This window comes from Carassius auratus, chromosome 4 (assembly GCF_003368295.1).
Source record: "Carassius auratus strain Wakin chromosome 4, ASM336829v1, whole genome shotgun sequence".
NCBI lineage: Eukaryota > Metazoa > Chordata > Actinopteri > Cypriniformes > Cyprinidae > Carassius > Carassius auratus.
The window spans coordinates 14,122,600-14,150,117 of NC_039246.1; the positions used below are offsets into that span (position 1 = coordinate 14,122,600).

The 27,518-nt window shown below is 35.1% G+C and overlaps 3 protein-coding genes across 5 annotated transcripts; 2 read left to right on the forward strand and 1 right to left on the reverse strand.

The window, feature by feature from the left end:
* Nucleotides 1-554: 554 nt before the first annotated feature.
* Nucleotides 555-11,528, reverse strand: LOC113059699 (crystal protein). Of its 2 annotated transcripts, XM_026228248.1 has the most exons (8): nt 10,909-11,528; nt 9,908-10,109; nt 9,457-9,590; nt 5,602-5,729; nt 5,412-5,530; nt 4,334-4,474; nt 4,086-4,258; nt 555-2,079 (listed from the first exon to the last, which is right to left on the reverse strand). In XM_026228248.1, the coding sequence occupies exons 1-8, from the start codon at nt 11,284-11,286 to the stop codon at nt 1,624-1,626; spliced, it is 1,731 nt and encodes a 576-aa protein (XP_026084033.1). In that variant the 5' UTR covers nt 11,287-11,528; the 3' UTR covers nt 555-1,623. The 2 variants fall into 2 exon arrangements, with proteins under 2 accessions (XP_026084033.1, XP_026084025.1); XM_026228240.1 differs by having other exon boundaries at nt 4,086-4,474.
* A 1,044-nt stretch (nt 11,529-12,572) lies between these two features.
* Nucleotides 12,573-21,029, forward strand: LOC113059714 (cytochrome P450 2J2-like). Of its 2 annotated transcripts, none has more exons than XM_026228257.1 (9): nt 12,573-12,806; nt 13,944-14,106; nt 14,207-14,356; nt 14,443-14,603; nt 16,733-16,909; nt 17,003-17,144; nt 17,222-17,409; nt 18,696-18,837; nt 20,331-21,029. In XM_026228257.1, exons 1-9 carry the CDS (start codon nt 12,612-12,614, stop codon nt 20,504-20,506), a joined length of 1,494 nt encoding a protein of 497 aa, XP_026084042.1. In that variant the 5' UTR covers nt 12,573-12,611; the 3' UTR covers nt 20,507-21,029. The 2 variants fall into 2 exon arrangements, with proteins under 2 accessions (XP_026084042.1, XP_026084049.1); XM_026228264.1 differs by having other exon boundaries at nt 12,710-12,780; nt 20,331-21,028.
* Nucleotides 21,030-21,434: 405 nt separating this feature from the next.
* Nucleotides 21,435-27,512, forward strand: krr1 (KRR1 small subunit processome component homolog). Its single transcript, XM_026228275.1, has 11 exons — nt 21,435-21,699; nt 21,948-22,092; nt 22,793-22,965; nt 23,067-23,201; nt 23,884-24,009; nt 24,252-24,335; nt 24,418-24,474; nt 24,911-25,081; nt 26,537-26,614; nt 26,706-26,802; nt 27,081-27,512. Exons 2-11 carry the CDS (start codon nt 22,023-22,025, stop codon nt 27,218-27,220), a joined length of 1,131 nt encoding a protein of 376 aa, XP_026084060.1. The 5' UTR covers nt 21,435-21,699; nt 21,948-22,022; the 3' UTR covers nt 27,221-27,512.
* Nucleotides 27,513-27,518: the final 6 nt, after the last annotated feature.

Below are 27,518 nucleotides of genomic sequence, written 5' to 3' on the forward strand. Positions count from 1 at the left end.
CATGTAGTTTAAATAGTAAAAATGTTTCACAGTATTACAGCTTTTGCTGTGTTTTGGATCAAATCAGGCTTGGTGAGCAGAAGAGAATGCTTAAAAAAAAAACACATAATAATAATCTTACTGTATTATTGTACAGTAGTGTATATATATATAAATACACACATGCACGTAAAATGTTATGATTATTAAATATATTTATATATAATATACATTATATAAATATATGCATGTAAATATTTTATTTTTTTGAATTTATAAATAATAAATATACAAAGTATACACCCATATAGTATTTAAATAAAAACTCTTATTTTGGATGCGATTAATCTTTTACAGCACAATAAATGTTTGGGTATTTGCACTAATACATCAATACAGTCAAACCAAAAATTATTCAGACACCAGATATCATTTATATATATATATATATATATATATATATATATATATATATATATATATATATATATATATATATATTTATTATTATTATTATTATTATTATTATTATTATTATTATTTTTTTTTTTTTTTACTAATGGTTGCAGGAAAAATTGTAGAGAAAAAATCTTCAGTAAAACCGATACAAATGTGGGACCAAAAATTATTCAGACACTTTGACCTGACCATGTTTTGCTTAAGTGTTTTTTATTTAATTGCTAATGCAACCTTTTTACACCATAGACTGAACAAAATTAAACATTGCTTGGTAATTAGTTTGACTAAATTGGTATTATCTAATTGTTTACTTAAATGCAGCTGAACTGAATTCATTACCTTTCTATCAAAATTATCTGACATTATCAAGATGAATTTGCTCTGACACACGGAGCTCTTGTTGTATCACCTTTTTCTAGTGAATAAACCGTGATAACGTGAGAAAAGTTGAAGGTGTCTGAATAAATTTTGGTTTGACTGTACAGTTAGTCCATGAGAAACAGATGAGATATGTGTGAGAGCTCGTGTTTTTCTGGTTGTGGCAAGAAGGGATACAGCTCTGACCGCAAACTAACAATGAAGTGTAATTTTTCAAGTTATTAGATTGTGTTTTATTAACGTCTACACCTACCCCAACCCTAAACCTACCCCTTACAATAATTCAAAAATAGTGATTATTGTTGTACAGTGACAAATTACACTATATTGATGTGTGCTTGCCCAGTAACCACATCTGTATCCCTTCTAGCCTTAAAGGGACAGTTCACACAAAAATACAAATTCTGTCATTAACTACTCACCCTTGTGTCGTTCCAAACCCGTAAGATCTTCGTTTGTCTCTGAAACACAAATTTTCGATGAAATCCGAGAGCTCTGTGACCCGAACCTTACACGATCAGGGACCCTTGCTGTCTATGGGAGCGTCAGAGAGCTCCCGGATTTCATCGAAAATTCATGTTCCCGAGACGAACGAAGATCTTAAGACCCGTTCAACACCAAGCACAATAACTATAAAGATAACAATAACAGACGATATTACATTGACTAATATTGTTATTTTTATATTTATTGTTCTTGGTGTGAACAGGGCTTGATGTGATTTGAATGACATGAGGGTGAGTAATTAATGACAGAATTCTCCTTTTTGGCTGAACTATCCCTTTAACCAGTTTTTTTTTTTTTTTTTTATGGATAGATTCCCAGCGTGTCCCAGAAGTCGCAGATGTCTTCGCGCGCTCCGGTCTGCGCGTGTGAATGCAGCGTGAGGTTCATGATTAGCCAGCCGCTGTTAGCCGTGTAGCGTGGCCACGCTGGCGGACGCTGCTGTCTGCAGAACGCGCTGGACTCTGCGTGAGACCCGGGGTCACCGGTGTGAGCGAACGCTCCCCAGTAACACAGCATCCGATTGGACAGCAGCCGCTCCGCCGGAGTCATGCTGAGGTTCGCCACCGGCGCCGAGTCGAACACGAACGGCAGCTCGGCGCCGTGACACACGTGACGGTAACAGAACGTCACACCCGACCACACGCTAGGATCGCTCGCCACGTGATCGAACACGTACATCCACACCGAGCTCCCGGACGCCACGCCGGCGCGAGCCGACCTCCGCGACGGACACAGGAAGATGTAGTCAGTCACAATCTGAAAGAGAAAGAATCAGGTGAGCAAGGCTGCATTTATCACCAAAAAAATGCATTAAAAATGATGAAATATTATTCAAATTTAAAATAGCTGTTTTCTAAGTGGATCTATTGTGAAATGTAATTTATTTCTGTGATCAAAGCTGAATTTTCAGCACCATTACTCCAGTCTTCAGAAATGCTTCTTATATGCTGATTTGCTGCTCAGGAAACATTTCTGATTATTATCAGTGTTGCAAACTGTGTTCATTGTTTTTCAATGATTTTCTGATTAATTGAAAGTTCAGAAGAACAGCATTTATTTTAAACGCAACTCTTTATAATTTATGCAATATTTTAATGGATTATTTAATAATGAATATTAATTTAACTATATATTTAAAATGCTGAATTATGATATCACAATACTTATATTCAATATCTATAAATAAATATAAATACGAAATATCAATAAATATTATTTATTTATCAATAAGTAGAGAAAAAAATTAAAAAAAATGAAAACTAAAAAATCTATAAATATGAAAACATGTATATTAATAAATTCTATAATAGTGTATAAATAATATTAAAAGATCACTTCTGGGTAAAATGCTGCACAAAATAAAAAAAAGTTCAAAAGAATATAATTCTATATCATTAACAAAATGTTAATGAATTATTTAATTGTTTATATATATAAAAAATAAATATATAAATATTTAAAATGAAATTGACAGTTGATAAATATAATACATTTTTTGTAGTGTATAAATATTACTAAAATATCTCTGCTGGGTAAAAGGATACACCATTTAAGGATAGAATGTAAAAAAAAAAGCAGCATTTATTTCAAATAGAAATCTTTATAATCAGGTCCAGACTTCGACTATATGAGTTAGTTTAGCAGTAAAGGGATAGATTTGAGTTGTGGTGACCTTTGACCTCTCGGGTGAAGTCTGCTGAAGTGACTCAGAATATCTGGTTAAATCATTGATTGAGGTCTCAGAGCCAGATGAGTAAATCACAGCACGCAGTGCCGCCTTGTGGACAGAAGGAGAACAGAACCATTTCAACACTTTCTTAGTTGGTATCTTTGTCTTTATTTTAGTTTTAAAACCCCCATTCTGTATTATGATAAGCTATTTTACTTCCATCGTTGATATGGTTATGTTGATATGAAGTTTATATTTTAGTATTCCCATTCATCTCTAAATACAGTGGACTCAACTCTTGTAAAGAATATTAAGGGTATTTTAGATCCTTTAGTTTTTGAGATAATTTTTTATTACAATCAAAGCTCATTTCGTTCTAATTCCCTATTACTGTAAATAACCAGAATATATAACCTGATTTTGAAACATTATTTTTGCATTATTTAAACGATCATTAAAGATCATTTCAAAAAAAAAAAATTTGGTTATTGTAATATGAGTTTATATATATATATATATGTATATATTTATATATATATATATATATATATATATATATATATATATATATATATATATATATATATATATATATATATATATATATAAATGCATGTTGTTAAAAGAATTCAAAAAGACTACCTGTACGTAATAATAATAAATATTATAGGTAATACTATATATATATATAGTGTGTGTGTGTATTTAAAATATAACATAATTGTAATTATATAATGAATTATATTATCATTTCATAAATAAAACAATAATGCATAAATAAATGCATAAATAAAACAATAATGCATAATTATTTTGCTTTATATATATATATATAGATGCACTTCATGCTTTTAAGATCCTCCAAAAGGGAAAATGTGATGCTATAATATACTATAATATGATGAAATATTAGCATGCACAGAAACTTTTTTGAATCAGTGGAGCAATATGCTTTTGGCAGCAAACTGTGTGGTGAACAGTGTCTTTACATGTTTGCAAATGTATAAATAATTGGCGAGAGCTTAAAGTAAAGTCCCTTCAGAGTTATTATGAGGCATGATGAAATGATGGAGAGTGATGGAGCGTGGCTGACCTGTGCCAGCATGTCCCTGCGGTCCGCATCGCTGTACAGCGGCAGGTATTTGCGCAGGATTTTGATGGCGTGTTGTTTGAAGATGGCCGTGGTGTAGATGGTGCACTCGACCGCTGACACAGGCTTCATGAAGACGCCGTACACAAAGATCACTCCTTCTTCTGAGGTGGTCCCTGGAACACACACACTAGCCAGTGAACAAGGACAGTTTGACTTTATGCTGACGGTGAGACTGGATGAAACCGTACCGAGCAGCACGGGCTTGTCCTTCTGCCAGTGTCCCTTCAGGAAGGCACTGACCGCCTGCTCTCTGATCAGCTCTCCGTCCACATACGGCCCCCAGCTCTCAAACTGCTCCAGAAAGCGGAAGGGGTTCACCACCTTCGAGCCTGAGAAACACAAGCAGCTTCAGCATCTCGGACTGATATCATCTGTGCAGGAGGTGGAGGAGATCTGATCTGTGCAGTCATTAAAAACATGCCTAGATTCACTTAAAAAAAAAAATAGAATACAATAATATTTGTTTGCTTGTTCTTAAAATCTTAGCATGATTTGCATGAAGGAAATTAAGGATTTTTTTTTTTTTTTACATTTTAACATTATTTTAAGGATCAAACCAAATTATTATTATTTTTAATTATATTTGCATTACAAATATTGTGAACTGGCCAAGGAATAATGTCGCAAAATGAATAGCACTATGAAGAGGTTATAAAATTAATATTAATAATAATAATAATTATTATTATAATTACTATACTACTAATTTCTTAGTTTAATTTTAGTTTAAAATGTTATACAATTGTATAACTCGTAAATTATTATTATTATTATTATTAATTAAGAATTAATTATACCGTTTCAAAACATTTAGATTTTTATTTATTTATATTTAATTATTTAAGATTACCATGGCTATTAAAGTTTACGTTCATGCTAATTAGTTCTTATTATAGATATTTTATTTACTTTCTTATTTGTCCAGTTATTATATTGTGCTTTATATAATTATTATTTACTAAAATGTAATAACATATAATTAATACAATTATTGTGCCTTATATTTTATTATACATTTTCCCAATGGTAATTTTTTTTATTAAAAATATTATTGCTGTAATACAATGATTTTTAATTAATTATATGTCTATATCTATTTTTCTTTTTTGCAATACATACGTTTTTTCCCACAATTCAATTTAAAGTTAATTTTGTTTCAAATAATGAATTTTTTTTCTGTAATTTTTTTTTTTTAATGTAAAATCTAATAAAAAAATAAATATTTGCATGGATATTTTTCTGAGATGTGGAGGGGTTTGTTCTCACTGGATTTGATCTGTGCGTTCAGCACCTCCTGAGGACTCAGAGACTGAAGACACATCAGGTCCAGAACTGAGCAGTTTGCTGATTTAGCGAAGTTCTTCCCGAGCTTCAGAGACTCGTGTCTGAGGAGAAACACCAGCGCTTGAGGACACGACACTCGTCTGTACAGATACACGTCTGTGTGTGTGTTTACCGTGTTTTCAGAGGAATGGAGAAGGGTAAACTCTGGAAGACGGCCTGTTTGAAGAGAGGTTTACTGCTCTGGATCATCAGATGAAGACTGACCGACTGAGCTCCAGCGCTCTCGCCGAACAGAGTCACCTGAAGTCACACACAAATTCTACTATTTTATAGAGTCTGCTATTTAATCTTCATTTCAGCATATGATTCTATTTATGTATTTATTTTAATTCTGTAAAACTCTTCAGGAGTCTTCAGCTGTTTTTTGTGAAAACATCTATTTTCAACCAAAACAGGTAGAATATAAAAATGTTTTTTATGTATGGTTTGTTTGTTATTAAACTATTATTTTGCAGAAGATTTTGTTTATGACAAGCACATTTTCATACTAATTTCTTATTATTGTTATATAATGGTAATATAAAGTTTTAACATTTTATTTTAATTGTGGTTATTGTTTGATTCTCATTTCTGTAATACACTGATTAAATCAGTGTTAATTTAGTATCATTGATACTATTACAGTTTTTTATGAACATTTTAAATACATTTTTATGTTCATATTTTCTTTTATTTTAGTTAAAGTTTTTGTAATTTTGTTGTGTGGTTTTGTCATTATTATTACTTGTGAAATATGTAGAGCTGTAGTCAAGTCCAGCTTTGTCGAGTCCAAGTCAAGTCCAAGTCCAGGACTAGTCGAGACCGAGTCAAGACCGAGTCCAAAGAGGTTCGAGTCCAAGTCAAGTCCAAGTCCAAAAGTTTCGAGTCCAAGTCCAAGACCGAGTCCAAATGAAAGAAAAAAGGGTCCTCTTCAAGACCACATACTTAACTACTGATAATGTTTGTGATGCGAGAGAAAGCATATCTCCTATTCTAAGAAAATCATTTTACATTATTATTTGTAATGATCAAAAAGCATGTGCAAAGTAACAACTCTGTAGGACAGGGGTCTCCAAACTACATCCTGGAGGGCCAATGTCCTGAAAAGTTTATCTCCAACTGGCCTTAACACACCTGGAAGATTAATGTGTCTAGTAAGAGCTTGATTAGGTTCAAGTGTGTATAATTAGGGTTGAAGCTAACAAGGGCGTTACACAAGATCCTGGGCCCTATGCATAGGCAGTCCTGATGAGCCCCCATGCCCCCCACCCATGAAAATATCCAGGTAAAAAATATATATTTCAGATTCATACTTTTCAAGGGCCCTCTCTTCCTTTGGGGCCCTGGTAATGAGTACTGGTTTTACCCCCAGTCCGACCCTAGGAGCTAAACTTGGATAAACAAACAAAGTTTGGAACTGTAAGGTCAAATAATTTTTATGTACTTTATTTTTTGTTGACATTATATCTGTGGTCAAAAATGTATATGACTATGCCTTGGCACAGTGCACAGACACACGCAAAGCTCGGGATATGACAAATGCGCGCAGCAAGGATAGAATGGATACGTTTGGCTCTACTGGACATGCGCACATAAATACAGCGACATTTTTGTCATACTGTGCTAGGACTTGCATAGACTAGTCGAGCTCTGTCGGAAACAATCGACTACTCCAGCATGCATTAACCATAATGAATACAAAGTGTTTGCAAGTACGACGTGAATTTTAGAATTACAATATTGCGTGAAGCTGTTACTATATGACCTTATCTATGTTGCATGTAAAAATAAAATATATAATGTAATAATTAGGGTTGTGCCTGAAGCCGAATACCTTATTCGGAATGGCACGGATAATGGCTTAAAAAACGAATAACGCACAAGGAATAATTCCGCCTTAATACTCGGCTGAAGCTGACACAGTCTGGTGTTTGCTAGATAACAGGTGAGCCAGGGCATCAGCGCCAGAAGTGAATGAATGTAAACTTTATGAGTGAAAAGAGAGCAAATCAAACACCCCATTGTTGTCGCCTCTCTGTTTATCTCTCAGAAATCAGAGCGTTGCAAGAGTAATTTTACCTATAATAATACATCATAGCTACACGTTATATTATTTGTATATATTTAAAAGGCAAATATTGAAAGCTTAGGCTACCATGATACGAATGAATGGAATAAGCAGCGCGCTCGCCAATCAAACAGCCGCGCTGCGCGTCTCAGTCTCTCAAAAACCAAGTCAGTTCTCTCTCAAGAGTAGGCTAATAATCAGCTTCGATGCGGATACATTGTCTACTTGTCCTACATGTTTGCATCTCTACCTTTTGCTGGTTTGCGCGGAACACACACATCTGTTTAGTGAAGTTCATTAACATTAAGACTCGCTTAAAGTGTTCTGCGTAATGAGAATGTGTGCATTGAATGGATTCAGTCGTGTTCAAATGATCACTATGACACGTTTGTCATGAAATCTCTCTGCTTTGCTTGATCAATATTATTTTAGAATTTAATAATTATTTCAGTTTAACACGACATACTTGTTCAGTGATAACTACGAAAAAATATATAAAAAGTCATAACAGTCTTATCAAGTAACTGAACGATGTTGTATCCGAATGCAGATAGGAAACATTTTGTGATTGTTACAGATACAAATACTGGCTGTTACATGAAAATGTAAATATGTAATGTCATAATTATAAAGTTTTTAAAATTTACATATGTAATTGTTGCATAAGGCTATACATTAATACGCGTTTATTGATAAAAAAAAAAGGCTATCTAGGTGTAGACGTAAATAAAACACAATCTAACAGGTAGAAAATTAAATTAGAAACATCTAAACTTTTCAGGTCGCAGTAAGTGCACCGCTGGTCATGCACATCCTTTCCCGGAACAATACTGAAAACTAAGGCAAGATGGAGAAACAGATGATCATAGTTGTACAATAGCCATTTTTTAAATGAATCTATTAGCAGAGCTACTGAAAGTGATTTTAAGTGCTGGAATTCCATTTATTCTTTGCTGAAACTTCTGCGTCATCATGGAGCGCGGGTCATGGTTGCCCAGCAACAGCAGACGCCACTGGAGCGTGAGCGTAGATTACAGAGTGCTTTGGAAATAAGGAGAGCGGCGCGCCTAGTGTTTTCCACACGTTTTCAGTCGCGACATCATGCAAATGTGGTTTTTTTTTTGAAGGATAATTTTTTTATTTTATTTTTTTGCTGGACTCGGTCGAGACCAACTAGAAGACTTGGCGAGTCCAATGGCCAAGTCCGAGACAAGTCCGAGTGCAAATGCAACGAGTCCGAGACAAGTCCGAGACGACAGAAAAATGTCTCAAGTCCGGACTCGAGTCCAAGACCGGACTCGAGTACTACAGCCCTAGAAATATGTCTTTCTAGGCTCGGTTTTATTTATTTTTACTTCATTATTTCAAGTAACTATAATAACTGATTAAAATAAGTCTTTTTTTTCTTTGTGCACTGCAATTACTGAAAATTGGGGAAGGGATAAAATCTCAATCCAAAAACTATGTAACTATGTTTTTTTTTTTTTTTTTTTTTTTTTCACGGTTAAAAAAAGAAAAACTAAACTTTATTGGAAAATTTCTGCCAGGCCATTATCCAAATTTCCGTTAATCGTTAAAAAAACAATTCTAAAGAAATGGGCGTGGCCATTTTTTATTGCTTCCGGTTTTATTTGCTTTCAGCTACTTTTATGTACAAAACTATTGCTGCTTGATTTTGCAAACTGTTGTGTCTTACCATATTATTTTAATGCGTTATCTTAATTATGAAGACACTGGTTTGTAGTGCAAACAGATTTACCGTTTACTGAACGATGTAATTCTTCTCGTTATTTCCCTATATCGTTGAAGACCATTTTCCACATTGAAGATTAAGGCGGAACGTAAACATTTTTATTTTGGGGGGCTTAAACATGGTTTTGAAATTGATCCCTTCATAAATACGTTTAGATAATTTCTCACCCTGCTTGGGTCTCCTCCAAACACAGCGATGTTCTGCTGAACCCAGAGCAGCGCCGCCTGCTGATCCAGAATCCCATAATTCCCTGCGGCGGAAGTCTGTGGGTCTTTTCCTGACACTAGAAAGCCAAACGCGCCTGAAGAAGCACAGATTCAGCCAGAGATATGCAAAGATACCCCATTTGACCCCTTCAAGCTCGTAGAAGTGTCCGCTATTTTGACATCATTCACCATACTATGGGTTCGCATTCACTGGGCAAATTCCAAATATCTGAATTCCTTGTTCTTTTAAGTAGACTAGAATAGGTTTTATTATGGTGAATGGCTTCAAGGTGACCATTACAATATGACGGATGGCTTATTGAAACTCACTATTGAGGCATCTTCATACATATATGTATGGAATCAGCACTGTGTTTGTGGCTCTTATTATTAACAGTAATCAGAGTCTCACCCAGACGGTAGGCGACGCTCACGACCAGCGTCTGCGTGAAGTTGCTGATGTATCGGCCATCGTAGAGCTGTTTGGATGCGGAGCCTGCGATGAAATCCCCGCCGTGGATCCACACCATCACCGGCAGCGGCTTTAGCAGCGGAGCCTCCAGATTCACACTCAGAGGAACAAAGACGTTCAGGTACAGACAGTCCTCACCCACCTGACCAATACACATACATAATCTAGCATTACACATGTGACCCGTGAGAGTGGTAATTTTGAGCTGCAGCTATCGTCGGATCATCAGGATGGAATTAAAGGTAGAACTGAGTGTCATCAGCATAGCAGTAATAAAAAGAGCCATGTTTCTGAATGATAGAACCTAACAATGCCATGTAGGCAGAAAAAAGAAACGGTCCAATAACCGAGCCCTGAGGCACCCCAGTAGTTAGATGTTGCAACTTGGAAATCTCACTGCCCCAAGATACTTTAAAGGCCCTATTTGAGAGGTAAGACTCAAACAACTGTAGTGTGATTCATGAGATGCCCTTTGCAAGTAGGGTTGACAGGAGGATCTAGTGGTTAACCATGTCAAAAGCAGTGGACAGATCCAGCAAGATAAGTATTGAAGATTCGGAATCGGCTCTTGCAAGTCTTAGGGCTTCAACAACTGAGAGCAAGGCAGTCTTGGTTGAATGTCCACTTCTGAAGCCAGATTGGTTGCTGTCGATAAGTTTGTTTTGTGTGAGAAAGGCCTAAACTTTGTTGAGCACAGCTCGTTCTAACTGAGACTTGTTATAGCACTTGCTCTTTTGTTGATTTTGATTGCTTCCATCGTCATCATTTAAGTTACTTTGGATAAAAGTGTCTGCTAAACGACTAAATGTAAACATAATTCTATTAAATCCAAAGAAATTACTAAAAATAGCAAATTAAATCAATTCAAGTTATTTATTCCTCTGTGTAGATCTTAATTTTTATGGAACCCAAATCCCTGTCTGTCATCGTGTCCCACTCACCTTCTTGGGACACTCGTCTGCAATGGGTCCAATGCAGGCCTGCATGCACGCTGCTCGGGGATAAGTGGCATCATACACCCCTCTCCATGGCGTGACAGGACGGGGCGGTTTCCAGCGGGATGCTGCCACAGGAGGATCGGCGAACGGGATCCCATAAAACACATAAGACTTGTCCAGTGTTAGGCCCTGGATGAGCCCATCTTTAGTCAGCAGCTTGGGTCCAGCAGCAGCTGTCTGTGGGTCTGTGAGCGGCTGATCTCGGATCAGTGCTGCTGAAGAGACGCTGCGCAGTAAAGCTGCTAGCTCCATCTGATCATCTGAAGCAGATCCAGTGCTGAGGAACACAGACGCCACCATAAACAGACCCAAAACATGCATATTTACTCCTGCTGCTTCACTTCTCTCTGGTCGGGATGGAAAGAAACTAGAAAGGACAATTGCTCAGTTTGAGCTGCTTCAGCACTTGTGACTCTTATTATGCTGCACACTGAGACTGTGTGTGTGTGTAATGACAAGCAGAATGTCTGTGCTTTAGAAAATTAAATCACATTCATTCATTACCTTGGTCTTGTTGAATCAGTGATTTAGGCACAAAGTATGAACTAATTTCTGATTTATGTGGCACTATAAGTTTCTATAAATAAAAACACTGTACATGGCCTTTTAGCAAATTGCTACACTACACTAGCAACTTTTTCTTCAAAAGGCACCAATTTTTTGGCAACATTTAGCAACTGTGACTCAAGAAAGACACATTTTCCCTCTAAAAGAGGACACCAGAGGTATCTAGCAGTACACATATCACATGATAGTTGCAATTGTTCAATAATAAAAGTTAATTTATGATAAAACCTTGTTTTTAGTTTTACCTGTTGATCAGCTAAAAAATATACAGAAAAATGGAAAAGGTATTTGCAATTCTCTGCCGGGACATTATCCGTTAAGTTGTAACCTGAAAACACAAAATGCAATGCATAATTCAGGGAAAAACCTAAGAAAAATCACACTGCTTAAAACATCATTGTTCAAAATGTGTAGTTATTAAGAATATGCATAAAATATAGCTGTTGATAAATGTGCAAATTTAAAAAGATATTATTTATAGTTGAATATTACTTTTTTATTATTTACTAACAAATTAAAATAAACATTTCAAATAATATTCATAATAATATTGTTTGCTGAGATTTAAGTGATCTGGTTGTGTATTCTCTACAGCACTCTCTATTCTAATTCTATATTCTTAAAAAACTTGCCCCTTTTAGACTTGCACTCTATTTATTTACTAACTGCTTTGTTTTCCTTAAAAAAACTCACTAGCTTCTCTAATCTTTTTGTATTCTATTTGTTTTCTTTTATTATACAGTTAACAAAAGTAAAAAAGGCATTAAACACTAGCTTGCTCTATTCTATGTTTTCTTTTTATTTATTATATAATAAAAAAACTGAGCTAACTTAGACTTGTTATAGCACTCATTGCTCTTCTGTTGATTTTGATTGCTTGCATTGTCTTCATTTCTAAGTCGCTTCGCATAAAAGCTTCTGCTTAATGACTAAATCTAAATGTAAATGTATTCTATGGCGTTTTGCCTTGTGGTTACATAATGATGATATCGCGCAATGACATAACAACGCTATTTAGCAACTTTCCTTGAACATGATTGTATTCAGTTTTACACAGGAAGCATAGTCGAGTGTCAGTCATGAACACTTTGCAGATCCTTTACGAGTGGATCGACATCAAAGCTGTTTTTATATTTTCGTGTGTGTTTTTATTGCTGAGTGATTATATCAGAAATAAAGCACCGAGGAACTTTCCTCCTGGACCTTGGTCTTTGCCGTTCATAGGAGACCTTCATCATATCGAAAATGGTAGGATTCATCTTCAGTTATCTCAGGTAAATACATTTCCAGCTTATATCCAACTAAATAAATCTGAAAACGCAAAGTAAGCTAGCGGTTAATGACCGCAAACCGCGTTAATCGCGTGGAAAATGATGAGTACGACACCGAAAATAAATAAATAAACATACTTTACATGAGCTCAGTCAGATAGCTATATCCACAACATAAGCGTATTACAGTTACAGCTGCAAAAGCGATAAAGGAAAACCAGTTAAACTTTGCTTTAACTCTGTTCTCAGAGCCTTAAAATGGCAATAATGAAAATAAGGGTCAGGGTATGGCTCTTGGGAACATTTGCTTCCGCAGTTACATAATGCAATATTATCCTAAACATGAATAACTTAATGAAGCATAAAGAAAGCTTTATTGTCTATCCCCAGTGGAGTAGAAAATAGTCTTTATGATCAACATACAAACAGTACAAATAATAAATCACAGCAACAACATACAGCACTTTTAAAAATGCATCTTTAAAATACTTATGGCAGATGGGATACAGGTTTTCTTATACTTGGCCTTTTCTCACCAAAGGCACTTTATACGCTACAGTCTGCCAGATGAAATAACTGAAAAGAAGAGTTTCCCACAACAACAGAGGCTTTTCTTTGTAATGCCACAGTATGGAGATCAGTGAGAGGTACCTGTCTTTCACCAGTTATTTTACTTGAAACTATAGAACCATCACAGAAGATTCTAATGGGTTCAACTACAAACCATTACAAACTATTATAAAATTATTTTCTGTAGTGTTTTTTGGGTAGACATTCTATTAGGATTTATTGGTTTTAACAAGCAGCCGATTGACCAGAGACCCACAGGGTCCATTACAAACCAACAGAAGTCCAGTTATAACCAGTAAAACTATTACAAATTTTGTGATGGTGTCTATTGCAGTCTGTTTTTGCTTTTAACAGAAAGAGAGTTAAACCAGGATACAATATTAAAAGTAAGAAAAGATTCAAAAAGTGATTTATTTAAGTGATTTACCAAGTTTTGCTTGGTAACATTAGGCAGGCTTGTGGATCTGCTTACATATGAGATTGCTTGTTTCTGAATCTGTGTTATGATTTTCCTGAACATATGCTGTTACTTCAGGAGCTCAGGTTCTGACAACAAATAATGTTTTACAGTTTGCAGAAAAATACGGCAAGATTTTCAGTCTTAGAATTTTCGGTTCAAGAATCGTTGTGTTGGATGGATATAAACTCGTGAAGGAGGTGTATTTACAACACGATGACAGCCTTGCTGGTCGACCTATGTTACCTATATTTACTGACATTGTCGGAGACAAAGGTCAGTCTAATATATGAATGCCAAATTGGTGTTTTTACCATATTTGACCATAAATTGAATCAGTAATCAATGAACTGTAAAGGGTCTGTTTTGCGATCAGGTTTAATTGCTGCCAAAGGCTATAAATGGAAGCAACAGAGAAGATTTGCTCTCTCAACCCTTCGTAACTTCGGATTGGGAAAGAAAAGCCTGGAGCTGTCCATCAGTCTTGAATGTCGCTTTCTGAATGAGGCCGTTTCAAATGAACAAGGTGTTTACTAAGCATTGTGTACTGGAAACAATTCAGAATTGCATTTGAAATCAGAAGCACAGCGTGATTTACAACTTCTGTTCCAGGTCGACCGTTTGACCCTCGCTCACTGCTGAGCAATGCTGTCTCAAACGTGATCTGCGTGCTTGTGTTTGGTCATCGATTTGAGTACAGTGACAATGGCTTTCAGTCTCTCTTGAAGAACATCAATGAAGCTGTGTATCTGCAAGGAGGCATCTGTGCTCAGGTAAACATTTTGACATTGAATGCTCTCTTTCACTGCTCAGCTGCTTTTTGCTAATTCTATGTTCCTGTGGTACATGAACTGACTTATAGTTGCGTATGTTTGTTTAGTGTACAATACATCCTTCATAGATAGATGCTGCTCTGATTTAGTTCGAAAACACATTTATAACTCAAGACATATCAAATGATCTGTAAGAGGGACAAAGCAATAGCGACCATTTAATAAAAACCGTTACACACACTTGTGTTGCAAAATTATAGTCGGATCCAACATACTTGGCACAGCATAATCTTTTAGTTTCAATCTTTTTTTAAATCACGCATTGAATCATGCCTTGTTTGTAAACAAATCCGCTGTAAAATGAAGTAAGCAAAGGGCCAAGTTCTTACTGACGAGGTCTGACAGTCCATAAAAAAGAAAAAAAAATTAAGTTCATTCACTTTCTCCCAATGCTGCAATCAGAATGAAGGCAACGCAAACACTGTTTTTTTAACAACTTGGCACTGAACAGCATCTTATTATCTTAACTGTGCGTTCACACCGCCGGCGTCGAAAGTGTCAAAGTGGCCGGAAGTCATTCATTTTCAATGTAAGCCGAGCGTCGAGGAGCGGCGCGACTTGGCCACTGAGAGCGTCGAGGAGAGTTGAAATCAAGGCAACTTTATGGTAATGAGCTATGACGCGGTTGGGCAGCAACCAATCGGAACGTAGAAGTCCACCGCTTGAGAGGATTCCAGAGAACGCAGCTCCGACCACATTAGTTCCCAAGCACAATGGAGGACAGGTTGATTATTGCTGTTTCACGTTTGCAATGATCCATGATGTGTCCATGTTTGCGTACAGGGACATAAAAAATAAATTAAAGGTGATAGGTGGACCAAGGTGTCTGAGATTGTTCATTTTATGTAAAGGATCTTAATATTACGTCGACAACAATATTTAATGAGGTTAACTTATAACGTTACCCTCCATGTGGTTAGTCTGCACGAGATCAACAAGCTTGTTTGCTTTCTGGCCACTTTAAATTCAAAATAAGAATTCGGTCTATGTCAGAGCGTCTGAGCGCTCACAAATCTTTCTGCAGCGTTGTGAGTGATGCTCTCGACGCCGGCGGTGTGAACGCACAGTAAGAGCATCTTCGTTGTTTTGTTTCTGCATAGAAATGCGCGGTGGACTCTCTCGTGACCTCTACATACCGTATTTTTCGGAATATAAGTCGCACCTGAGTATAAGACGCATCAGTCCAAAAATACCGGCTAAACCGGCAGCGATGTATAATCGGTGGGCGGGGCTTAACTGTTAGTGATGTATAATCAGTGGGCGGGGCTAAACTGCCAGCGATGTATAATCGGTAAGTGTGGCTAAGCATGCAGCGATCTAGAATCAGTGGGTGGGGCTAAACAGGCAGTGATGTAGAATCAGTGGGCGGGGCTAAACCCGCCAGCAATGTAGAATTGGTGGGCGGGGCTAAACCCGGCAGCAATGTAGAATCGGTGGGCGGGGCTAAACCCGGCAGCAATGTAGAATTGGTGGGTGAGGCTAAAGGCCCGTTCACACCAAGAACGATAACTATAAAGATAACGATATTAGCATCCACACCAGCGAACGATATTGTCTGTGTATTCTAAGCGGACAAGTGTCTGCTACTTTAAAGTATCGAGCTCATTACAGCAGGATTGATTCTGATTGGTTGGCAATGTTTTTATCGTTCATCAGAAAAAAAATAGTTTTGAAAGTGATTCCAACGATGTCGTTTCTCTGTGCCTTTATCGTTATAGTTGTGGTGTGGACTCCGCTATTCTTTAATATTGAGAACGATTTTTAGAACTATATCTTTATAGTTATCGTGCTTGATGTGAACGGGCCTTAAGCATGCAGCGATGTAGAATTGGTGGGTGGGGCTAAACTGCTAGCCATGTAGGATTTTCTGCAGAGTCGGTGCTTTACCACACTATTACATCATAGAGTAAAACATTCCACAAGCTGTCGTTTTGGCAGACTGCCTTCAATATAAGCTGTTTTTAGACTAACGACTAAGTTTTGAGATAAAATAAAATGAACTATAGTGCTGCAGAAATGCGGTCCTGACAGTGCAGCCTCTTACTTGCTTTATCTTCTTCTTTCTTTAGCTGTATAACATGCTTCCACGACTCATGCGGCAAGTGCCTGGACCACATCAGAGAATTTTTACTCTGTGGTGTGAGGTGATTGACTTTATTCGAGAGAAGGTGAATGCACACAGAGTGGATTATGATCCATCAAATCCTCGAGATTACATTGACTGCTTCCTTGGAGAGATGGAAAAAGTAAGACCCTTTCTTAGGGGGGCATCAGTACGTGCACTGCTCTGGTAATAACAATGTAATTAAATTGAAATGCCTATCAATCGTTTTGTTTAGGTTAAAGACGACACAGATGCTGGATTTGATGTGGAAAACTTGTGCTTCTGTACTTTGGATCTGTTTGGAGCGGGAACTGAAACCACCGCCACCACTCTGTACTGGGGTCTTCTCTACATGGTGAAATATTCAGAGATACAGGGTATGGGAAACTGTATTCATATCCACATAAAATGTAACATATGCTCACACTCTTTGTCTCCGACTTTGTATCTTCAGCCAAAGTTCAGGAGGAGATAGATCACGTTGTTGGAGGTTCACGGCAGCCATCTTTATCAGACAGAGATAACATGCCCTACACCAATGCTGTCATCCATGAGATACAGAGAATTGGAAATATTATCCCAATGAATGTGGCGCGGGCTACTGTGGAAGATATTCAGATAGGAAAATACTCCATTCCAAAGGTTGGTCTAATGTTGATTAATGCACTAAATGGGAATTTAAATGTAAAGGATTAGTTCATTGGTAATTTACTCCCCCATGCCATCCGAGATGTTCGTGTCTTTCGGTTTTCAGTCAAAAAGAAATAAAGATTTTTGAGGAAAACATTCCAGGACTTTTTTCCATGTATTTGACCTCAATGAGGACCAATAGGTTGAAGGTTCAAATTGTGGTTTCAATGCAGCTTCAAACAGCCGAGGAATAAGGGTCTTATCTAGTGAAACGATTGGTCATTTTCTTAAAATAAATTTAATTGATATACTTTTTTACCACAGATGTCACACACAGTTAGCTCTTCGCCTGTGTACTGCACAATGATGCACTTAAAGCAACATGGAGTCAACAAGCAATGCCCTGCATACAAAAGATCAAAACACAAAGGGAAGAGATACTGATGCGTAGTGTATTATATCTGTGCGATAGTTTATTGAGCCTTTTCTTTTAACAGTTTGAAATGTCAATCACTCTTCTCTTAAAGAGAGTTTCATCGTTTTTATAATAGTAACCGAAGATGACACACAGTTTGAATGCTGCATGGACAAGACCTTCATGGTGCTTTATAATGTTTTTGTGCCTTTTGTAGGGCTTCGCAATAACATGTAATAGTATACGCACAATATCGGATTTGGATCAGGCTCGTCTAATTGATACCTGATCTGGCAGAAAACAGCAGTATCGGAGCCGATACCGATACTGAGTAACGGATCGGTGCATTCCTATTCAAAATTGTTCAACGTTGTTGGTTTACCTTTTTTGTAAAGAACATTTAACTTTATTTCCATGTGTGCTTTCTAAACACTAGATTGGTACTTACGCCTATGTCACGCGTGACCTTTCCAAAATGACTATGTAATGCATGAGGTCAGGCTGGTGCAAGATGAGCATTTGCAGTTTAAAAGTATATACATCTTTTTTTAGAAAATGACTGACTTGTTTCGCTAGATAAGACACTTACTCCTTGGCTGGGATCATGTAGAGCCCTTTAAAGCTGCACTGAAACTGCAATTTGGACCTTTAACCCGTTGGTACCCACTGAAGTCCAGTATATGGAGAAAAAACCTGTAATGTTTCCTCAAAAATCTTAATTTATTTTTAGAAAGACATTAACATCTTGAAAGACATGGGGGTGAATTGTTTTATTCTGGAAGTGGGCTTATCCTTTAAGCAAACATATTTTTGTACTAGACATTTATGTTCAGAACCAATTAGTTTAAGAATAATAAGAGATAAGATCATTTTTCTTTTGCAGGGCACAATAGTGACCGGCAATTTGACATCAGTGCTGTTTGATGAGTCCGAGTGGGAGACGCCTCAGTGTTTTAACCCGGGTCACTTCCTGGATGCAGAAGGCCAATTTAGGAGACGAGATGCCTTTTTACCTTTTTCTCTAGGTACAGGACAACTCTGTTTCCTTGAGAGCAATACAAAGATATAGGGGTGTGCGATATATATCGTCTATGTGTATATATATCGTATTTGTTGTTTAAACAATATGCGATTTGATATTATCAAGTATATCACAAAGAAAAAAGAAAAAAGCACACCCACAGAGTGCACACATTCACTATGAGATGAAAGTTACACTAATGTTAAAGGGTATGCTACTCCATGCTTTGTCTTCACACTTTTGGTTTGGTTTGGTTCTCTTGGTTCGTTTGGTCCAGACCAAACAAAAGAAAACATTAAATTTTTACGCTGGTTGATTTGGATACAAATCTTGTTTTGCGTCATCAAATCGTGTCACATAGCATCACATCTTGTCATTTCATTGTGTTTTGGGTTCGTTTAAGAAGTATTTGGTCCATGTTGCATTTATATTTCATTTCAACCACAGAGAGTTTGTTTGGAAGTGGACTGAGACTCATCTTTCTTAGGATACAGTTACTCAGTACAGTGTTTTGTTTTGTTGTTTAAATGAATCGGTTGAATGAATGACTCAATGACTCTCTAATGCAGTGATTTGCCGCCACCTACTGGTGATTTTAGGTTTGTATTTAAAGTATATTTAATATTTTCTCTTTTTTCCCCCAAAATCATTTCAAATATCACTATTGAACGATTTGGTTTTACAACGTCAAACATTTATGCATCTGTAACTGAATGTTAAATGCATTCAGTCATGTCCTTCATTTAACAGTCTGCGTAAATGCATCATCTACAGTAAATGCCATTTGATTTGATTGGTTACAGCCCTCTAGTGTCTTACTATTTGAATTTATTGATTAAATTTAAGAATTTGACACAAAAGATGATGCATGCATTTAATTAGGTTAGAAAACTGGCCTTATAAAAGCAAAAATACCCATAAAAGGATAAAATCGATTTAAACTTATTAGAAAAGTTCCTTTTCCAGCAAACTAACCACTGCATAGAATATGAAGAATATCAGAAGTTTTGGGGTGCAGCCAGCACAATAACATGCTCAGCAAATGTTTAATGTCTAATTATCATTACTGACAAAATTTCAGAAAATATCTTTTTTAATTATATATATATATATATATATATATATATATATATATATATTTGTAAATGTATTTTTATAAAAGGATAAATTGTTTATAGATTTCATATTAAATGTTATTAGGGCTGTAGGTATCGAATATTTTAGTAATCGAGTATTCTACCAAAAATTCCATCGATTAATCGGATAAAATGTGTTTTTGCTTAATTAAAGTGCAAAATTAATTATGCATGAGAAAATAAGACTACTGGATCTCTTAAAATGAACAACTTAGTTTCCTTTTTTAGAAAAAAATTATTTTGTATTTTTTAAATGCATAGAATGCAATGCATAATTTTATTCCATTATGGCACACCCCTAGTTGACAATTCTTTACAAGCCCGGGTAAAAGGAAACCTATTGTGATTTTCTGATTTTCAGGAAAGAGAGTGTGTCCTGGGGAGCAACTGGCACGGATGGAGCTGTTCCTCTTTTTCTCCTCTCTTCTGCAGCGCTTCACTTTCTCTTCACCAGCGGGTTTGGAGCCCAGCTTGGATTTTAAACTGGGGGCCACTCACTCTCCCCAACCATATGAATTATGTGCAGTCCCACGCTAAAACAAGCAATGCATTATGTATTTTAGCTTATTAATTGTTTGTTTGAATGTACACTGACAATAGATTAGTTGGTTATTTGGTGATTTTAATAATACAACATTTACACATAAATCCACTGGGAAAAAAGATAATGTGAAAATATCATTGCATTGCATCAAATTTAAGGTAAAAAAATGTCTTTAATACTTTAAGTATAATTTGAAAAAGTTGTAAAAGTGGGGTCGGAAAAACAGGAATCAAAATGTGGCCTATACTGAAGGCTCACTGTAAAAAAATCCAACTTTCGAAAAGTTTTACTAACAAATGTAAAAGTAGCCTGGGCAAATAATTTTTAGTTGGAGAAGTCAGTTTAATTTTTTGTGTGAACTGAATAAAAATACATTTGTCACTAACAAAATGTTCTCCAAACTTTTCAAATTGAGTCATCTGAACAATTTCACTTTCACATTTCACACGTTAGCTGTTATATGGATCAGAGTTACACTGATTTAGCATTTGTTGATCCACATGGTTGAAAAAAATTTTTTGTTGATCTGACAGATCTTTTAAAACTCAACAGACTGAACTTTGTTTATTAGATGAACCAAAGTTTTTAAATTGTTAGTTGCTATAGTTGAGTTAACTTAAGTTGAGTGTGATGGCTTGCCTTATTTGTTTTTTTTTTCAAACTGTTTAATGGACTTGCAAGTAATAAAAGAATGAGTAAAACATAAATAGTATTGTATAATTATCTAATGTGCAGTAGTAATTCAGTTTAAGACATCACATTTTTTAAAGAATCTAAAAGAGCATTTCGGTTGGTCGACTTCGGTTGTTTATTTATGTGCTATATAAATAAACATTGTATTGTATTGTATTTCCGGTTTACATAATACTGGGGTCCTCGCGTGTTCAACACATCTGAGTAGCGACAGTTATTTATTTCACTCACCGTTTTAGATTAACTCATATACATCTCTCCCTTTTTATTAATCAAAGAAATAATTCACCCCAAAAATGCAATTTTGTATTTATTTAGTCACCCTCAAGATGTTCCAAACCTGCATGAATTTCTTCCGCTTCCACGGTAGTTTTTCACCCATACTATGGACGTCAGTGGAGACCATCAACTGTTTAGATACAACATTCTTAAAATTATCTCCTTTCATGTTCCACAGAAGATGTAACAACTGCAAAACCTGCACTCTTTAAAAGTAGGTCAAAAAACTTTTTTTTGCTTCTGTTTGACCTCGTTTGAAAGTCGCTTTGGTTAAAAGTGTCTACTGAATGCAAGACCAATTAAATATATTTATTTTGAATATATATATATATATATATATATATATATATATATATATATATATATATATATATATATATATATATATATATATAATTTTTTAATTATTCATTATTATTATTATTTTCTTTTTTAATGCTATAAATTTATCCACGCCACCAGGGGGCAGTATATGCGCTGTTTCCCTGCTGTCGTCACGACCAGACGCAGCGTCTGACGTCACTTCCAGCAGCAGCAATGGCGGCTCCCGCAGAAAGCACGAGTAAAACGCCAACAAATAAAAAACTGAAAAAAAGCAAAAACACAGGTACACCTTCACTTAGAAACCACCAACAAACGGATTATAATCATCACAGACATCGCGTGTGTCATCAATTTCCATATTATTGACTTTAAATAATATGTTTACGTTTAACACAGCTCGCGTAAAATTGAAACATTTTTAGCCACAATGATGTCAAATTTGTTATTGTGCGTCTTTTAAATGACCGTTTTCCACAAAAGCCCATTTACTCTGTATCTGATGCCTTTCATGGTCTGCTGCATTTCTTTAATGCACATCTGACTGCTAAATTATTATTACATTCATGTAACACATGAATATTCACATGGTACATATAAATGCAATCTGGAGCATAATACTTTCTAAATAGACATATTTCCATTGATGTATGGTTTACTGGGATCTGACAATATTTGGCTGAGATACTACTATTTGAATATCTGGAATCTGAGGGTTCAAAAAAACTAAAAATACTGAGAAAATCACCTAAGTTGTCCGAATGAATTCTTAGCAATAGATATTACTAATCCAAAATTAAGTTTTGATATATTTACGCTAGGAAATTTAGAAAATATGGAACATGATCTTAATATCCTAATGATTCTTGGCATAAAAGAAAAATAGATAATTTTGGCATAAAAATATTCCTGTGATACTTATGACTGCTTTTGTGCTCCAGGGTCACATATGACTTATTAAACTCTGTTTTTTTTGTCTTAACCAGATGAGACTGAACTGCTGACGGTTCCAGACGGCTGGAAGGAGCCCAAGTTCACTCCAGAAGACAATCCCAAAGGTCTGCTGGAGGAGAGCAGTTTCGCCACACTTTTCCCAAAATACAGAGAGGCGTATCTGAAGGAGTGCTGGCCGCTGGTGCAGAAAGCTCTCGGAGGGGTTGTGAGTGTCACGAAAAGTGCTCTTTTTTTGTTTTCTAAATGCTTATGAGCTCTTTGAATTAGGTGATCGAGCTTCCTTGAATCTGTGCTGCTGCTCTGTAGTTCATCAATGCCACACTGGACCTGATTGAAGGCAGTATGACAGTGAACACAACTAAGAAAACATTTGATCCCTATTCCATCCTCAGAGCCAGGGATCTCATCAAGTTACTGGCTAGAAGTGTGCCGTTTGAACAGGTAAGAGTTCATCACAAATTCATTTATTTTATATATATATATATATATTAGAAATGGTTCATAATAATTCATTATAATAATTCATAAATTAAGTAAAATATTGCAATAAAAATTAATATGAAAACTTCAAACAATTTATCAATTTATAAAAATATTTTTAAAATATTATTGTAATATTAATATATTAGGTACAGAGTATTTATGGTTATATTATGTATATAATTAAATGATATATATATATATATATATATCTATATCTATCTATCTATCTATCTGTCTATATATATATATATATATATATAGATATATATATATCTATATATATATATATAGATAGATAGATAGATAGATAGATAGATAGATATATTGCATTAAATTTATTTAGAAGTGGCATTAAAGACATTTATAATGTTACAAAAGTAATGATGCCGAAAATTCAGGTTTGCATCACAGGAATAAATTACAGTTTACAACATACTGACATAATAAATAGCTTTAAATTGTACTAATATTTCACATTATTAAATAAAAAAAAGAAATACAAATTATTATTAATAAATTCAGCCTTGGTTGGGCACCAGAGACTTCCTTCAGAAACTTTTTTTATTTTTTATTTCTTAATTATTCCAAAAGTTGTCTGGTAAATTCAGTCTCAGATTTTAATTGCTCGTGTTTATTTCAGGCTGTTAGGATTCTTGAAGATGACATGGCATGTGACATTATTAAAATTGGGACTCTTGTGCGAAACAGAGAGCGTTTTGTGAAGAGGCGACAGAGATTGATCGGCCCCAAAGGCTCCACGCTGAAGGTGAGTCCAGCCAAGTCACCTTTATATTCATCGCTTTTTTAACAATACAGATTGTGTCAAAGCAACTGAACAGCATTCAACAGGAAACTAGTGTGTCAGCAAGCTTCTCTGAGCTGAAGGATGTTCGACAGATGTTCATGAGCCAGTTTGTGGTGTGATTTCTTGTTTGTCAGGTGTATCTCTTTATTTGAAGCTGGGGTGAACTGTGACAGTGATAATCTCATCCGTTCGTGTTGTTTCAGGCTCTCGAGCTGCTGACCAACTGTTACGTGATGGTTCAGGGAAACACGGTTTCTGCTCTCGGCCCGTACAGCGGTCTCAAGGAGGTCAAACACAACTCAGTTTAATAAACCTGAGAAACTGAGGAACACAGAGGGATAAACTGCTGTTTCTCGCTCGTTTCTGCAGGTACGGAAAGTGGTGCTGGACACAATGAAGAACATTCACCCTATTTACAACATCAAGGTACGTGTAAGAGAACGTGTCGATGCTCGAAATAAGATCAAGACCAAACAGAAACTTCCTCTGCATTCTGGTCTGAAGAGAGACAGATATAGCTAGTCAAGAAAGCCAAGATATTAAATGTCACAGATGTGTATTAAAAGAGTAAAAATGAGATTACAGAAGGATGGAAAGATCATTTTATTATTTATACACTGAGATTAATAGCTTTATTAGTGAAATCTGTTGCTTTATATGCTAATGTAGATTTGAGTTCTTAACCAACTTTTCTTTTGGTAACTTAATATTTTAGCCCCTTCATTGTTCACTTCCAGAGATACAGGGGTTTTATTATAGCTCCCTGAGTAAACTGCACAGGTTTTTCACATCACTCTGGATACGGCTGATGCTTTCTTGTACGGTAGATGAGTAATTGTGTGTGTGATTGAATGTGTTTCAGACGCTGATGATCAAGCGGGAGCTGGCGAGCGACCCCGAGCTGCGCACTCAGAGCTGGGAGAGATTCCTGCCCAACTTCAGACATAAGAGTCTCTCCAAACGCAAGCAGCCCAAGAAGAAGACGGTGAAGAAGGAGTACACGCCGTTCCCCCCGCCGCAGCCCGAGAGCAAGGTAATCACTAAACCAAATCACCATCAGGATTTCACTGCTGTGTGATGGCCGTTTTTGACTCTAACACCCTCTTAAACTCACTGCTTATATAAATGTCATGTAAATCATTCTTTAGCCTGTTAATAGTTTGCATTATGTTTTCTCTATGATGCACATTCCCTGTGCATGAATTCGGCACAAAAGGAATATAAATTAAAATAATAGGCAGATATATATATATATATATATATATATATATATATATATATACGGTATGAATAAAAATAAAGAAAATCTAATTTAAAATTAGCACAGCTGCTGATTAACATGTAGTTAAAAATCTGTAAACATATTTATTCACGAATAAATAATTTCTGAATTTTATGTTAGAAAATATAACAGTTTACTGAATTTATAAATATTAAAATAATAGTTAATGTTAAATATATACATTTTTATAAATATAGAACTATCATTTTATCATTTAGGTTTTATACCAAATCTGTACTTTATTTATAAACAAATATGTTGTTGTTATAAATAATTTATTTATAGATTTTTTCATGATGAAATATTTTCTTAAATGATTTATTAATATCAAGTTCACACTAAGTTCATGTATTTAGATTATTAGTGTATTTTTGACGACATCCTCAGACGTATAAAGGACAATAATAATCAGATATTTAAAAATAAATAAATATGTAATATATACATATATTTATTTATATAATATATATTTTCTATATTCATGAATGAAAATCAAATATATAAAAACTATACATTTATTTAGAAATATATATTTTTATATAAATTAATGAATGTATAGATTTTATATAATTAAATATTATAACATTATTTACTAAATCATTTATTTAATAAAAAAAAACCTTAAAGTCCAATTTATATTAAATACATATACTTGCATTGTTTTTTTAATTAGTGTATTTTTGAGGAAATCCTCAGACATAAATGACAATAATAATCACATATTTAAAAGTAAATAAATATGTAATATATACATATATTTATTTATATAATATATTTTTTCTATATTCATGAATGAAAATCTAATATATAAAAACTATACATTTATTTATATATATATATATATATATATATATATAAATAGATTGATTGATAGATAGATAGATAGATAGATAGATAGATAGATAGATAGATAAAGATAGATAGATGTATAGATAGATATAAACTATTAAATGTATAGATTTTATATGATTAAATATTATTACATAATTTACTTAAAAAATAATAATACAAATACTTAAACTCCAATTTATATTAAATACATATACTTGCATATTTTTTTAATTTAAACAGTCTATTTTTGAGGACATCTTCAGACCTCAATATAAACCATATAAATAACACTAGTAATCAAGCATCTGAGAATATAAATGAAAATGTGTATATTTGACAGTTGTCATGGCTCATGTGAAATATTCCTGTGCACAGATTGATAAGGAGCTGGCGACCGGCGAGTTCTTCCTGCGCGAGAGCGAGAAGAGACGCCAGAAGATGAATCAAATTAAGGTATGATGGTTTTTCTGAGCTCAGATGCAGAGACTGATGGGAGTTAGTCTCTTCGTCATAATGGCTTGTGCTTTATCTCTTGGCTTCGAAGGCCAAACAGGCTGAAGCTTTATCCAAGAGACAAGAGCAGCGGCAGAAAGCTTTCATTCCTCCGAAAGAGAAGCCGGCTGTGAAGAAGAGCAAACCAGGTACAACACTTCACAACACAATATACATCCAGAAACATACCTCATCCTTCATTATATATATTGTGGCATCATAAAAATACCAGCTGGTGTGTTTATGAAACTGATGCATGTATGTGCTTTTATGCAGAGCAACTTGCATTTTTTTTATGCATGTACATAATGAAAGTCTTTAGTCACTACTAGTATTTTATCAATCATTTTGTTTGAATGTGTGAATAATTCAGTAGAATAAGCATGCAAAACATTTGATATCTATTACTTGTTATTCTCTTTATAAGCAACTGCCGAAAATAAAATTGACATTCAAGCCATTAAAGAAAAGGTGAAGAAAGCGAAAAGTAAAAAGCTGGGAGCTCCTCCTGTTAACCCCGTGATGCCTTCAGCGAAAGACGGCAAGCGGAAGAAAGTGAAGAGCTGAAGATCTGGAGAAACACACTCAGATCTTCACTGGAGCAGCAGCTTGTGTAATATTGTGTTTATTAGTCAATGTGTTTATATAAAAGATGCTTGCAGATTTTACAAAACCTGAATCATTTATTAGACTTTAGTTTGAAGGAGACGAGGAATAAGAGACGTCAGGTGTTTTTGATAAAGATGTACTTTGTGACATGTTTTTATTGTATTTTTTATTTATATGACAATAATGCCAATGTAATGCACCATACAGTCATTTAAACTTGTACTTATTTACAAAAAAATTAATAAAAAAACACACA